Source organism: Crinia signifera, chromosome 3 (genome assembly GCF_055691185.1).
Source record: "Crinia signifera chromosome 3, ASM5569118v1, whole genome shotgun sequence".
NCBI lineage: Eukaryota > Metazoa > Chordata > Amphibia > Anura > Myobatrachidae > Crinia > Crinia signifera.
In genome coordinates, this window is record NC_139219.1 from 68,314,367 (window position 1) to 68,329,663 (window position 15,297).

At 44.9% G+C, this 15,297-nt stretch overlaps 1 protein-coding gene across 1 annotated transcript in view; it reads left to right on the forward strand.

Moving 5' to 3' along the window:
- The window catches only part of SNX5 (sorting nexin 5), a 54,442-nt gene that overhangs the window by 21,026 nt on the left and 18,119 nt on the right, over positions 1–15,297 (forward strand). The window contains exons 2-3 of the mRNA XM_083175954.1: positions 9,014–9,118; positions 9,931–10,041. Of these exons, the coding sequence (XP_083032080.1) occupies positions 9,014–9,118; positions 9,931–10,041 (216 nt within the window). The remainder of the gene's footprint in view (positions 1–9,013; positions 9,119–9,930; positions 10,042–15,297) is intronic.

The window sequence follows — 15,297 nt, forward strand, 5'->3', positions numbered from 1 at the left end:
TGGGGTGTTTTTAAACTGAAATCTAAATTGCAGTATTTACCCTGCACAGAAGCAAAATAGCTCACATAAATCTAACTCTCTCTATACATGTTACATCTGCCCCACCTGCAGTGCACATGGTTTTGCCCATTTTGAGAACAAATTTGTACTGTGATCAGATCTGAATAAGGGCCTATGTCCTTGCGTTCTAGTAGATCTCTTCCTTTTTGAAGGTTTCCCTCCTGGACATTGTTTAAACCCCTTGGTATATTTTAAAGTTTCTTTCATGGTCCTCCTTTTCCTTCAATGTGCCAAACTGTAGTGGCAGCACAGCACAGCAAGTGAAACCAATCCTGTTTTAGTGATTACTATAGTTTTCTTGAAAAACTGAAATAGTTCAGGTTTATACTCAAACTTTTTGCCTCCTTTATTAAGAGCAGTGCATGTGTGTTGCAGTACCTGCTTTTGTGCTGGTGCAGTGAAGGGTCCTCACAGCATAACCTATGGCAGTGGTAACCAAACTGTGCCTCGGGGCACTTGCAGGGGTGACTGTCCACGACCAATTCATATTAGTTATGGGTGTTGTAATAGTAAAAAAAACCAGTGCTGCTGGCTGCCAGTCAGAAAATATGTTGGCAAACAGAAGCAAATATGGTCCCTCACCACATAATTGAATTGACCTACAGATGGAGTCGCTCTCATTTGAGCAGCTCACGACGAATAGCATGGCGTGAGTGAGGTGCATGGGGGACACTTAAGCATCTATGTCCCGGGGAACGGCGCGCCGAGTCAGGTCACCTTGATCAGTCAGTGCACCCGATGAGAGCGGCTCCATCTGATTAAACACCATTTACTTATTTTTATTATTTTTTCTACATTTCTCACCCGTAAACTGTTGGCCAATAGGTACTGTGAAAAGTACTCTGATACGCTAGGGTGTTATGTTGTGATTTAGAAATGTTTGGGACGCCCTGCCCTAGAGTGTACATCTACTCTCTACTTGGTGATCGCATAATAGAAGTAGAAGTGTTTCTATTTAGGGCACGGATGTGGAAAAGCCTGAAGAGATGTACTTTCTATCATAGGGGGATATTCTGGTTCACTCCTTCTGGCAAAGTCCTTCTCAAATGGACAAAACCATGTGCACTGCAGGTGGGGTAGATGTTACTTGTGCAGAGAGAATTAGATTTGGGTGTGGGTTTTCTTCAAAGTGAGATCTATATTGCTGTGTAAAAATAAAGCAGCCAGTATTTTCCCTGCACAGAAACTAAACAACTCACCCAAATCTAATTCTCTCTGCACATGTTTCATCTGCCCCCCTGCAGTGCACATGGTTTTGTTCATTTAAGAAGGAATTTGTCAGAAGTCGTGAACTAGAATTACCCCCATAGTCCAAAATCACACCACTTCAGCAATATCCAGCTGTTTAGCTCCATTCATAGCTTTATTCATGCATGGGTAAAGCTGGGTACACCCTATAAGATCTTTTGTATCAATATATCTTTCTGATCATCATACACGGTCGTCATTCATTAAATCGTCCCTTTTGCATGTACTGCACATCTGATAGCACAATTCCGTGGTGGACACTGGTGTAGTTACATGCAGCATGTTACACCACGTTACCACATAGCTGGATCATGTCATAACACAGTGTGTACCCAGATTAAGGATAAAATGCCTTTGGTTTGTTATGTTCTTCAGTTTTTGTGGGCTGCATGGATTTGTTCCTTTTTTTTTTTTCTGTCCAGTGCACCTGGGAAGGTTTAAAATGCATCTTATTAAAAGACCCGAAGGCCTCCAGTGAAAATGGCTCCATTCCTTTCTAATAAAGGAAACTATAAATGCAAGCTCTGCGCCCCTTTAGCTTTCCCTAGTATTACATGTATGCACAGGATTGCATCTGCTGTAGTGCACAGCACCGTTTCCCCTGTCCTGTGGCACAGGCACTTGTACAAAGATTGCAAGGTGCCGTCAAAAAGCAATCTGCACAGTGTCTTAGCTTTTATGTTCTTTGTGTACTTGTATTATCTAATAACTCAGTCTTCTAATGAATAATAAAGTGGAGAGCCACAAAGAATCCTGTATGCGTTAATCAAAATGGAAAACATCTTAGGCGTGTTTACACAGGGACTTCAACATCACTTTAGAATTCAAAGTAAAACAAAGCAAAATTTACCACTTGGCACATTGTAGATTGTCTAATCTATACCATACTCAGTGGCCCTTATTCTGGTTCACTCCCAAAGGCAAATTCCTTCTCAAATGGACAAAACCATATGTACTGCAGGTGGGGCAGATGTAACTTGTGCAGAGAGCATTAGCTTTGGGTGGGGTTTTACTTTAAAGTGAGATCTATATTGCAGTGTAAAAGTAAAGCAGTCAGTATTTACCCGGCACAAAAACAAAATAACTCGCCTAAATCTAACTCTCTCTGCACAAGTTACATCTACCACACCTGCAGTGCACATGTTTTTGTCCATTTGAGAAGGAATTTGCCTTTGCGAGTGAACCAGAATAAGGGTCAGTGTCTGTGAAGACCGTCATTACGGAATTGCATCAGATTAACTTTTTGAATATTCTGCGGGCGTCGTGGGCTGCATGCGCCTCTTAGCCTACTCCGCGGGCATCGTGGGCTGCATGCGCCTCTTTGCCTACTCTGCGGGCGTCCTGGGCTGCATGCGCCTCTTTGCCTACTCTGCGGGCGTCCTGGGCTGCATGCGCCTCTTAGCCTACTCTGCGGGCATCGTGGGCTGCAAGCAGCAGTGCGATTTCTCAGAATAGTTCCGTGCTATTCTGAAGCCAAATTCAGCATGCGTTAGGTCTAAGTGGTAATGGTGTCGGCTACTCTCATGTACAGAAGAGTGGCACTGCCCAGATGCGTACACCCTGGACATGCATACAGTGGCATTTGCTTTCCATTCACAGCGGGTGGATTTACATTCACATTAGGCGCTGTTCCTTTAAATAAATTCATGCTTTGCTCTCATTCCAGTCTGTTTCCTGACATTTATCTAATAGGATGTTGGTGCTCTGGACTTATCTTCTGATTCCCTAGTATTCAGCAGTTTCTAGGTGTTTATTCTAAAACCAATTATTGCTGAAATAGGAGAGTATTATATGAGCCTGTATGAGCAGATCCGTTCTACAGTTTCTACTATATCACAAGTTTATTCATTGTTTGCTTGTTACCTTTTTTTTTTTTTTTGTCTATGTAACACTAAAGTATAAATGCACGTCCTCGGGGGTTGGGATCATTTGGTCTACAGCATGATGGTCGACAGTCATTAGGTCGACATGGGTCTAGATCGACATGAGAAAAGTTTGACATTGCCTAGGTCTACAGTCAAAAGGTCGACATGGGGTTTTTTGACCCGAATGTGAACACAGTCGACATGGACACAGTTTAAAGTGCACCGCATCCCCTCGCATGGTGCCTCGATACGCTCGGCACACTATTTTATTCTCCCACCACGTCCTAGTGGATGGTAGGGCATGAAATACCGCCTATCGGCTCAAAAAAACAGTGAATGACCTAATGACTGTCGACCATCATACTGTAGACCAAATGACTGCATCCCATCTTCGGGCCCCCACCTCTTCCACTGCCATCTTTATGTAACTTCGCTATTTGCTGACCAGGACTTGAGGACTTGACTAAATTCTGTGAATAAGTGTATATTCTTGAGATATATATACTCGGCGTTGCGGCCTGGCACTCTCCCAAATCTCGACTGCCCTGGTGCCCTCCGGATGATATTTAGGCTGATTAAAGCTGAAAGCAGACAGCGGCACTCCAAGGTCTTGCAAAGGTATCAAAACCGCATTTATTGGGTAAATGCAAAGATCCGACGTTTCGGGGATCAAGTCCCCGTTTTCAAGGTGTAGGTGAGACGTCTCACCTACACCTTGAAAACGGGGACTTGATCCCCGAAACGTCGGATCTTTGCATTTACCCAATAAATGCGGTTTTGATACCTTTGCAAGACCTTGGAGTGCCGCTGTCTGCTTTTAGCTTTAATCAGCCTAGATAGATATATATACATAGCACTTTTTCCTTGGAGGGAAAGAAAAACCAGCACTCACGTTTTTGTGAAAAAAAATAGATGTATTTCAAACGGTCATCATGGTTACCAGCCTGTCAGCAGTCCTAACAGCTGTTTCAGGCGGCCACATGCCAGCCTTCATCAGATATATATATATATATATATATATATATATATATATATATATATATAATTATTTTATTTAAGGCAATGTACATAAAGTTACTGGGTATCATTGCCCTTATATCACACTGTAGTGATGCCAAAACCAGAAGACAAAAGTATTTTCTACCAGCCGAAATATGTTTTCTCCAATGTAACCTTTTTATGTGGGAAGTTCAAGAGCAAAGCATTTTATACATTAGAAGATCTTGTTCCATATTAAATACCAGCTAATACATATATATATTTGTTGTAGAAAATCTGTCCATTCTAGAAGGTTGAAGAATAGTTTAAAAGGGAAGCTTCTATCCGACTCATTGGGAGTAACTAAAGCTGAGTACACACTGAGAGAAAGTAATTTCTGAAGGCACATTGTTTTACCTGGATTCTGGGATTTTTCCAGCCTTTATATTGATATGAGGAACATCATATATTTTATTTCCAACTGTTCTTCTGTTTGAACAGATATTACTAAGACTTTACGACAGTGGTGTCAAACTCATGGCCCTCCAGCTGTTGTGGAACTACACGTCCCAGCATGCCCTGCCACGGTTTTAGCAATCCATTGTATAAAAACTGCGGCAGGGCATGCTGGGATGTGTAGTTCCTCAGCAGTTGAAGGGCCATGAGTTTGACACCACTGCTTTGCGGTGTTTATATTATCCCTGAACCAGAACAGGAAGCCATAAAGTGTAAATTCGGATCCTATGACCCTTCACCCACTGCTAACCGCACATCATTACCCTAAACTCTGTCTTGCTGCTATTAGAAAACCATTAGAGAGAGTTTTTATGTGTTGTGGAATGTTGCTCAAATTAGGAGGTATTTTAGTAATCTTGCTGAAGTTGGTGTTATCCTATTATAGTTGCACTGCAAATTTATTTCCTGTTATTCTGAAAATGGTAGTTATGCCTTTATTAAAATGTTATACGTTGAAGATTTTTCCCAGTAGGAGAAAATAAAATGTAGATGAAAAAGCTTTCCCTGCATAGTTTACTCAACAGGCTACAGACTGTAGCTTCCACATTGGGGCAGATATGCTGAGCCGTGGAAAGTGATAACGTACCAACCAGTTGGCTCCTAACTGCCTCGTTACAAACTTTGAAGCAGATGTATGAGCTTGCGTTATGGGGGAGAAGGGGGTACCGCTTCTACCCCATGTATGATGGGTCCGGTGAGCGGTAAATGACAGGGGAAGGGTCAGCAGCGTTAACAGTTCAGTCACCTGCGGCTATTGACTTAGACAGCTGCAGGGTGGCGATGCCCTATCCACAAGCAGGTACAGCGCTGTCCTTGCTGCTGGCTTCAGCTGCGTAGGAGATCTTGCGTGATTAGCAAGATCTTGCGCATGCCCAGTACAGCTGGCCAGGGCAGGGGCGTAACTAGTTATTCGTAGGCCCCATAGCAAAATTTTTAAAGGGCCCCCTATTTAGCAACTGATGGTGATTATTGTATGTAAAACATATTACTGGGCCCCATAGCAACTGCACCCCTTGCACCTATGGAAGTTACGCTCTTTGGCCAGGGGGAAGGAGACTGATGCACTGGAGACTGATGCACTGATGCACTCCAGGGTACATCACTGCGGCGGACAAGATTTTAATACGTTATGTAGATGTCTCTTCCTGCTTTGCCTCGTTAATGAGTCACCCGTTTGCCCAATGGCACTTTTCATATCGCACCCAGCAGTTTTGTTGAGTTTAGCTGTTTACATGAATAAACACAACCCTTAAGCATAGTTGACTAATCTTGAAAACTAGTATCTCTATTTTTCTAAACAAAGATTACTAGCAAGCATTATTACTCTTGTCAGTCCTAGCAGAAGCACACTATGGATGAGTGCACACTAGCACAAATGATAAGACCCTGTGTGATCATGTACCTCTGTCTTACTTTTCTGTCAGGGGTTCTCACAAAGTGGGAAAATGAGTAGTCAGCAGGAACCTGATCATCTACAGCAAATCATAGTGATTTACAGCAAATCGCTGTCCTTGCAAAGAAACCCCTTAGTGGCACTCCTGGCAGAATCTGAAGAATCAAGGAGATATGAAGTGCAAGGCAGTAGGAGATTTCTGACGAAAATGGGAGCCTCCCACAGGAAGCTCCAATTTCCTTTCATACCCCTTTCACACTGCACTTGTTAAACGGTATATTGCTGTTTTTAGTGCAGTGCTATGCAAAGCCATCCACAAATTCACTCCTCTTCTGGCAATACAGGCAGTTGAATGGCTTTCCCGGCGATGATACGGGAGTGCACATCACCGCTCATCGCTGGGCTGTACACACTGGGCAGCTTTGAGCTGAAAGCTGCTCAAAACACCAAGTTTAAGTGTCTTTCAGCTCAAAATCACCCAGTGTGTATGGGCTTTTACACTTCTCCACTGGGTATGTCCCCCTTTTTAAGCACCAGGATTTAAGCACAGATCTCTGCTGCTTTTACACCGCAAAACCTGCTCAGACCAGGTATTTAAAATGTTTTTTTGAAACGGGTCAGAACAAGTTTAACCCCTTTCACACGCATGTAAATACCTGGTCTAAAGCAGGTTTGCGGTGTGAAAGAAACAGTGTGAAAAGCGGTAAAGCCCCCCCCCCCCCCCTTCCAATGCTCATAGAGACAGTCCGACACAGGCAGCAGCAGCGCAGGGTGTGCTGATGTTGAGAGGGACAGCAGCTGTCCAGCTGATGGAGAGCGGGCAGGGGGGCGCATGGTGAGGTGATTGGGGGCATCACCTCACCATGCGCCCCCCTGCCCGCTCTCCATCAGCTGCACAGCTGGCTGCTCTCTGTCCCTCTTATCATCAGCACACCCTGCGCTGCTGCTGCTTGTGTCGGACTTTCTCAGCGCCGTCTCTCCCACCCCCACAGAGGGCGAGGAGGCAGTGGGACATCCACGTCATGCTCCCGCTGCCCGCACTCCGCTGCTGAACCGCTGCTGCTCCAGAACCGGTGAGTACAGGCAGACAGCCGCCTGCACCCCAGCCCAAGCCGCCCGTCCCCGCTCACCTCCTTAGCGCAGGACTGCGCCGTCAGCAGTAGCAGCAGCTCTCGCCGGGGCAGGACACACTGTGCTCCGGCGGACACTTGCAGGGACCCCCTGCCCCCAGCGCGACCATTCCCTTCCCTGCGCTGGGGGGGATGGGGGGTAGAATACCGTTTCAGACCCGTTCTAGACACCAAATAAACGTGTCTGAAACGGGTAGGACCCTCCATATTTACCGTTTCCAAAAAACGTTTTTTGGAAACGGTAAAATCACTCAGCACCTTTCAGACCGCACACATTACCGTTTTGAAACGGTAAAAAAACGGCAATATAACGGTTAATATGTGCGGTCTGAAAGGGGCATTATTTGCTACAATTTCTCTGTTTCCAACTACAAAATAGCCTCGATAGATAAATGTGATTCTCTTTTTCCACTTGAACAATTTAAAGCTGAACTTTTCATGAAACACAGATCGGGCATGGTAACGAAGGTCATTGTATCTACGTTAAATAAACTGCACATTCTGTGGAGAAAGCCGAGAGCCCAACACCAAATTGCTACATTGCTCTATTCCCTGCTGGGTCAGTAGTTATGTCGGCTAAAGAGTTTCCCTTTCACCCATTATTTCTTTATTTTCATTCTTTGGTAGATCCCAGTTATTTAGACCCAAGTGCTCCTATATAAAACTAAAACTTTGAGGTCCATCCTAAATAACTTTTTAAAGCTGGTTATGATTGCAGGCAAGTTTGGATGTGATGCGTCTCCTTTGCCTGCTTAATCCGAATTAGTGTAGCTGCTGCAGGATATGCTGTCAGGTATTATTTCTAACACGGTTAATAGTTTATGGAGCAGATGACTTGTCTCATGTGACTTCTGTTCTATTCATAACATCCAGAATTGTATTCAGGGTTGCAGTGACAAACATTATATGTCTGCAGCCAGCAACAATATATCATGTGTAGTCTTTCTTTTTTGTGAGATTCTTATGCCACACACATTCCCCTGGGCATAAAGTAGTTTTCTAGATTTCTGTAATTAAAATGTACTTTATAATTTGTCAGATGTTCTTAATGGATTTCCTGTATCCTCTCAAAGTTCTTGTTATTCAGCCAGCTCTTCTGACAGACGGACACATTGGTTGGAAATCCCATCCTCATCCCTTTGGCACAAACCCTTATATACATAATTACATAAGATTATTTTACTGTGAAGAACTAGGCTCAGAGACAGATATTCAGCTGAGGGTTTTTTCTTTAACATTTTTTCTATTAAATACTAAAATCTGGATTTTGTTCCTCTTTAGTAAAACACCGGGTACTAAAGTTTGAGATATTAATTAACTTATTTACCCATTTATATAAAATGAAGTATGAGTTTGGGATTGGTTGTGTGGAATACACGGGTGGTGTAATGGTTAGCATTACTGCCTCACAGCGCTGAGGTCATGGGTTCGATTCCCACCATGGCTCTAACTGTGCGGAGTTTGTATATTCTCCCTGTACTTGCGTGGGTTTCCACTGGGTACTCCGGTTTCCTCCCACAATCCAAAAATATACTGGTAGGCTAATTGGCTCCCAACAAAAATTAACCCTAGAATGTCTGTGTGCGTGTACATGTGGTAGGGAATATAGATTGTAAGCTCCACTTGGGCCAGGACTGATATGAGTGTTCAAATGATATCTGTAAAGTGCTGCGGAATATGTGTGCGCTATATAAGAAACTGTAAATAAATAATGAAACATAAATAATACTGGTTCTTAGGGGAAATACTCATGTACAGTATGTTGCACCCTTTAATACAGAGACTGTAGATCTAAATACTAATCAGTGCATTTCTACTTTCAGGTGCGGTCGGTATCTGTAGATCTGAACACTGACCCATCTCTGCAGATTGATATTCCAGATGCCCTTAGTGAGAGAGACAAAGTCAAGTTCACTGTCCACACAAAGGTGAGCTGGCCTGGGTATGATTGTGGTAGTGTGCCATGCTGAAGAGGTGTGGCCATCCACCACAGAGGCTTGGCTAAGCTGGGTACACACTAAACCATATTTTGCAGATTATGATGGGTCGGAACGACAAAATGTTCATGTGTGTTTGCTCTATGATGTCGCTGACTATGCGCGTTACTATGTGTCATCAGCGTCCGCCTTTGTCGTATGTACATGCAGGATGACTGAGTACATCACAAGCGAGGGCCATGTTGTAGAAAACTCTGTTGATGCCAGCTACCCCAATGGGTCCAGACAGAGGGGATGTCGCTGGGTACACACATCGTTTAGTGTGTACCCAGCATCTGAGCGGACTACAATGCATGAGTACCCTTTTATAAATATGTATAGTACATACAGATCATGCATAGAGTATATATAGTTTAGCACTAGGATGGAAGTGTAATATAACTAACCTATGTATAATAAAGCACACAATGGTGATACTGTCTGTGTATACCACATTAATGTCCTATACACAGTGTCTAATTCTCAAGAACTATATTAGATGTAGCAAAGGGGAAATACTGTATATGCCAATGAAAAAAAATCAGTCTATTATACGTGTTGGTCACTTTTACAACTCATTCTTCATTTTCTAACATGTTGTATTTTAAATGTTATTTTCACACAATATAGATCTGTCAAACTAAGTGCACATTTTTATTGGCACTTTATACATTGAGTAAGTAAAAGAATATCATTATTCCAAATTCTGCATTGTGTTCCATATTTAAAAGTTGAATAAAGCATGTTTGATAACTGTCTTTCAGACCACGCTGACCACATTTCAGAGCCCAGAGTTCTCCGTGATACGTCAGCATGAAGACTTCAACTGGTTACATGATGCTCTTACTGAGACAGAGGAGTACGCAGGTTTGATTGTGAGTCCTCCAAATAAGCCGGGTATTTATCTGCCTGAATGCTTTCATCTTACAGGAGCAAATATATAGGCAAAGTCCACCCTGGCTTCATTGTATTATGTCAAATCACAGTTGGTTTGCAACATGGCTGACTTAAATGATATATTTGGTGAAAATATGCTTGTTTGATATGATTATTGTTCGTATGGATGTAGCATATTTTCTTCCTACGATCCCCATGGCAGCCAGTATACTGGGATATTCCCCTTTCCAACCAATCAGACAGGTGATCTTTTGCAGGGACCGCCCACTCTGGGTACATCAGCTCCCTTCTACCTCCCCTCAGTGTCATTTTCTCCTGTCTCCGTATAGACAGTTAGTGCAGGGTCATTTTGTTTATTTCAGAGGCTGCCTCGTTTGGAGGGGGATAGGTCCCCCGGGGGGAAGAAGGATACGCAGGTAAGGACCTTATTTATAGGCCCTTTCCCTGTAGTATGGTGCCTGCCGTCCCGTTAGCCACGAGTGCACGCTGCGGGGGTGAGTCTTACCTCTTCCCTCTGTTAGGTGCAGAACAGCGCGCCTCGCGTGTGTGGTGTGGTAGCCAGCCGGCATTTCCAGGTGCCCGTTGGCTTCAGAGCGCTCTGCCTCAGAGCGGGGAGAACGCGGCTAGTGCAGTCACGCCGCCGGCAGGAGATGCGGAAGTGCGTCAGACGCGTACTTCCGGCCGGTGTTTCCTATGGGTGCGCAGTCTAAAAAGTGCCCCCCGGAAACAATGCATGGACATATTGGTTCCGCTTGCCGTTCTCAGCTGTGGAAAGCTGGGACAGGAAGGGTTAAGGCGCGGTATTTAAACCTAGCCTCCCTCTGTGCAAAGTGGCTTGTTCATCCTGTTCCAGTCTGGTGTTGCAGCATGGATGCGCCTTCACCCCAAAGACCTGATGGTGCCCCCAAGAGGTATGCCTGGTTTTGTGGCACTTAGGTACTCTCTTTTGTTTTAGTTAGCTTAGTTAAACTTTCTTATGTATTTCATTTATACAGTGTGCCTTCTTCACCTCCTAAGAAGAGGACTTCAAAGAAAAGACATGTTGTTTCTCGGTGCCTGGCATGTGATAAAGAGATCTCTGCTGCAAATAATAAGTCAATTTGTGATGAGTGTGATACCTCGCCTAAGCAGGATAAGGAGCCTAGCTCACGAGATGACCTGGTACGGAACCTTATGGACTGGATGAAGAAGTCATTCGTGTCCAAAGAAGATCTTGCCCAGATGCAGGTCGTTAAAAGGTCAAGGTCCATGGCGGGGTTGTCCTATGAGGAAGCTGAGACCTCCACGGAGGAAGAGGTAGATGTGGAAGGTTCGGGTGCAGAGTCCGGAGAAGTGGAAGACACCAGATCATTTGACCTGGAGATAGTTGACGCTTTATTGAAAAATATATATAAAGCGATGGACTATAAGGAAGATGGTGCGACTGCTGACAAGGACCCACTGTTCGAGTCACGAGGAAAGAAGGGTAAAGCCTTCCCAGTACATAAAGTAGTACGAGATATTATAGTGAAAGAACATTCGACTGTGGAGAAAAGGATGTCGATGGGCAATAGAATTGATAAAATGTACCCGTTCAGGGATGAAGAATTCCTTAACTGGTGCCTGATTCCTAAAGTGGATGCGGCGGTAGCTGAGCTCACATCAAAATCAACTATCCCCGTAGATGACGCAGCGGCTTTCCGTGATTCCATGGATAAAAGAATGGAAAATGCATTCAGGAAAGTACACTCATCCTCAGCAGTGTCCCTGAAAGCTGGCGTAGCAACAGCCTCGGTGGCCAGAGTCCTCCGCCTGTGGTTAAACAATCTTCACACAGATGTGGAAGAGAAAATCTCCAGGCAGTATATTCTGAGGAACCTTAGTATTATGCAGAAGGCAGTGGAGTATCTGTGCGAAGCCTCGCTAGACTCAGTTCTGTACGCTGCTAGATCCATGGCAGCAGGGGTCTGTGGAAGAAGAGCGCTTTGGTTGAAACCATGGAGCGCGGACGCTAGCTCTAAAAATACTCTAGCGGCTCTACCCTTTCAGGGGTCATACCTGTTTGGCCCTAAACTAGATACTCTGATCCAAAAGCTGTCAGGGGGTAAGTCTATCAGACTGCCCCAGGATAAGAGGAACAAATTTCAGAATCCCTCAACCTACAAGCAGAACTATAAAGAGGCCAGAGGCTATAGGCCGGGCAAACCGTTCTACCGAAGAGGCAATCCGAACACCTCCAGATTGGGGTCCCGACAGCCTTTTCGTAGAGGAGGAAAAGCATGACTATGCGAACGTGATGGGCGTAGGCGCCAGACTTCTTCGGTTTTGGGAAAGATGGGAGAAGTCCATTTCAGACAAATGGGTACTGCAAATTATTTACAAAGGCTACAGTATAGAGTTCCTAGAGGTGCCCTACCAGAACAGATATATAAAATCAACTATTCCGAGCCAAAAGATCCTCAGAGACAACCTGAGGTTAAAGGTTCAACAGCTTCAAGAAATAGGAGCAATAGAAGAAGTTCCTTTTGCCCAAAGAAGGAAAGGGTTCTATTCAAGGCTATTTCTAGTGGAAAAGAGCTCAGGAGGATACAGGATGATATTGGACCTGAGACAGCTGAACGAATACATAAAAGTAGTAAAGTTTCGTATGGAGACTATGTCTTCCATCCTTGCCGGTCTAGCAAAGAACGAATTTCTAGCATCGGTGGATCTCAAAGACGCCTATTACCACATCGCTATAGAACATCGGGACAGAAGGTTCTTAAGGTTCTCCGTGGGTCACAGTCACTTCCAATTTACCTGTCTACCCTTCGGGTTGAAAACTTCGCCAAGAGTATTTACGAAAGTCCTGGCCCCCCTGTTAGCAGAGTTGAGGAAGGAAGGTGTGCAAATCTGGGCGTACCTGGACGACCTGTTGATAGCGGGGAGGTCGCGTCAAGAGGTTCAGGAGAAGATTGCCCGAACGACCGAGTTCCTGGGTTTCCATGGGTGGATCCTGAATATGGAGAAGAGTTGTCTGCAGCCAGTTCAACTAATTCAATTCCTAGGGGTCAGGATAAATACAAGAGAGTTCCATGTGGCTCTGTCGCTGGAGAGAGCAGTGAAGATCCAGTCTCTAGCAAAAGAAATGTTAGGGGCGAACAAATTCGGCCTCAAAGGGGCGCTGAAGCTATTGGGAATGATGGCTTCTTGTATTCACGTAGTGCCTTGGGCACAATGGCGAATGAGAGACTTTCAGTGGCTACTGCTTCCCCTTCTAAGGAAAAGATGCGACGACAGAAGAATGTTGAGCTGGTCTCCAGCCGCAAGAAGCTCGGTTCGCTGGTGGATAGAAGATCTACACTTGAGAGTATCAAGCCTGGAAAGCCGACAATTCCGGGTTCTAACTACGGATGCAAGCAGCAGTGGCTGGGGAGCTCACATAGAAGATATATCGGTCCAAGGACGGTGGTCAAAAAGAGAAAGAGCTATGTCCTCCAATGCAAGAGAGCTGTTTGCGGTTTGGGAGGCAATCAAGCAAGTGCACTGGAGAGTCAGGAAATCTCATTTGAGGGTGATGACAGACAATGTGACAGTGGTGTCGTATATCAACCACCAAGGGGGCACAAAGAACAAGAGGCTCATGGGCATAGCAGGTCAAATTATGGCATGGGCAGAAGAGAATCTGTTGTCGATCTCAGCCGTTCATATCCCTGGGATGGAGAATGTAGAAGCAGATTTCCTAAGCCGGAAGACGATGGATCCGGGCGAATGGGAGCTGAACACAGAGGTCTTCCTCGAGGTGGTCAGAATCTTTGGACAACCAGAAGTGGATGTAATGGCGTCTTTCAGCAACAGGAAGGTGAAGACATTCTTTACAAAATATTATCACCCACAAGCCTCAGTCCTAGATGCCTTCTCGATAAAATGGGAATTCAGGCTGGGGTACGCATTTCCGCCGTTCCCCCTGATAGCCAGGACTCTGAAAAAGATCAGAGAAGACAAAGTAGAGATGGTGGTAATTCTCCCCTACTGGCCAAGGAGATCGTGGTTCACGAATGTCCTGAGAATGGCGAAAGTCTCCTCATGGTCCCTCCCGGCCAGGAAAGACTTATTAAAGCAAGGTCCTCTGACCCATCCAAACCCCACAATGTTATGCTTGAGGGCATGGAAATTGAGCGGCAGATCTTAAAGAAAGCTCAGGTTACCGACGCAGTATCAGATATGTTACTAAAGACAAGGAAAACAGTGTCCTCTCGCCTGTACTACAGAGTCTGGAAGAAATTCATCTCATGGGGTGGATATGAAGGTGACTTCTCAAAGATACCCATGGCAGAGGTGTTGCAGTTTCTTTATGAAGGCTTTGAGCTGGGGCTCGCACCGGCGACCCTAAAGACTCAGATCTCAGCCCTGAGTGTTCTGCTGGAGCGTAGACTATCAGAGAATAACCTCATCATTAGGTTCTGTAATGCTATGAGAAGAATCCGTCCTGCCAGGAAACCCCTAGTTACTCCTTGGGACCTAAATTTAGTTCTCGAATGTTTAAGCAAAGAGCCATTCGAACCGTTGGAAGAGGTACCTGGGAAATACATGACTTGGAAGGTCATTTTCCTAGTGGCCATTACGTCAGCCAAACGGGTCAGTGAACTACAGGCCTTATGGATGGAGGAACCCTACTTGAAGTTTCTACCTAATAGAGTTGTGCTAAAGACTAATCCAGAGTTTCTGCCGAAAGTAGTCTCGGAGGCCAATATCAATCAAGAGATTGTCCTACCAGCCTTTTGTCCAGATCCTAAGGATGACAAGGAGAAGTCCTGGCACTCACTAGATCTTAAGCGAACAGAATCGTTCAGGAGATCCAAGAGTCTGTTTGTAATACCGGTGGGGATCAGAAGAGGTCTTACACCGTCTAAACAGACCATAGCTAGGTGGATTAAAGAAGTCATTCAATTCGCCTACAGTAGCGTGGGAAAGACAGTTCCACTGGTGATTAAGGCACATTCGACCAGGGCAGTAGCGGCTTCGTGGGCTAAGAAGGCTAACGTGTCAGCGGCAGAGCTGTGTCGGGCAGCTACGTGGTCTTCACTCCATACGTTTTCGAAGCATTATGCTCTCAATGTGTCTTCCGCCCACTTTGGGAATTATGTGCTTGAAGAGGCCCTCCTGGGTAACTCTGTGTAAATAAATTGTTTAAGCAGCATCTGGTTCCCGCCCTATTTTTTTCAGGGATTGCTTGGGTAAGTCCCAGTATACTGGCTGCCATGGGGATCGTAGGA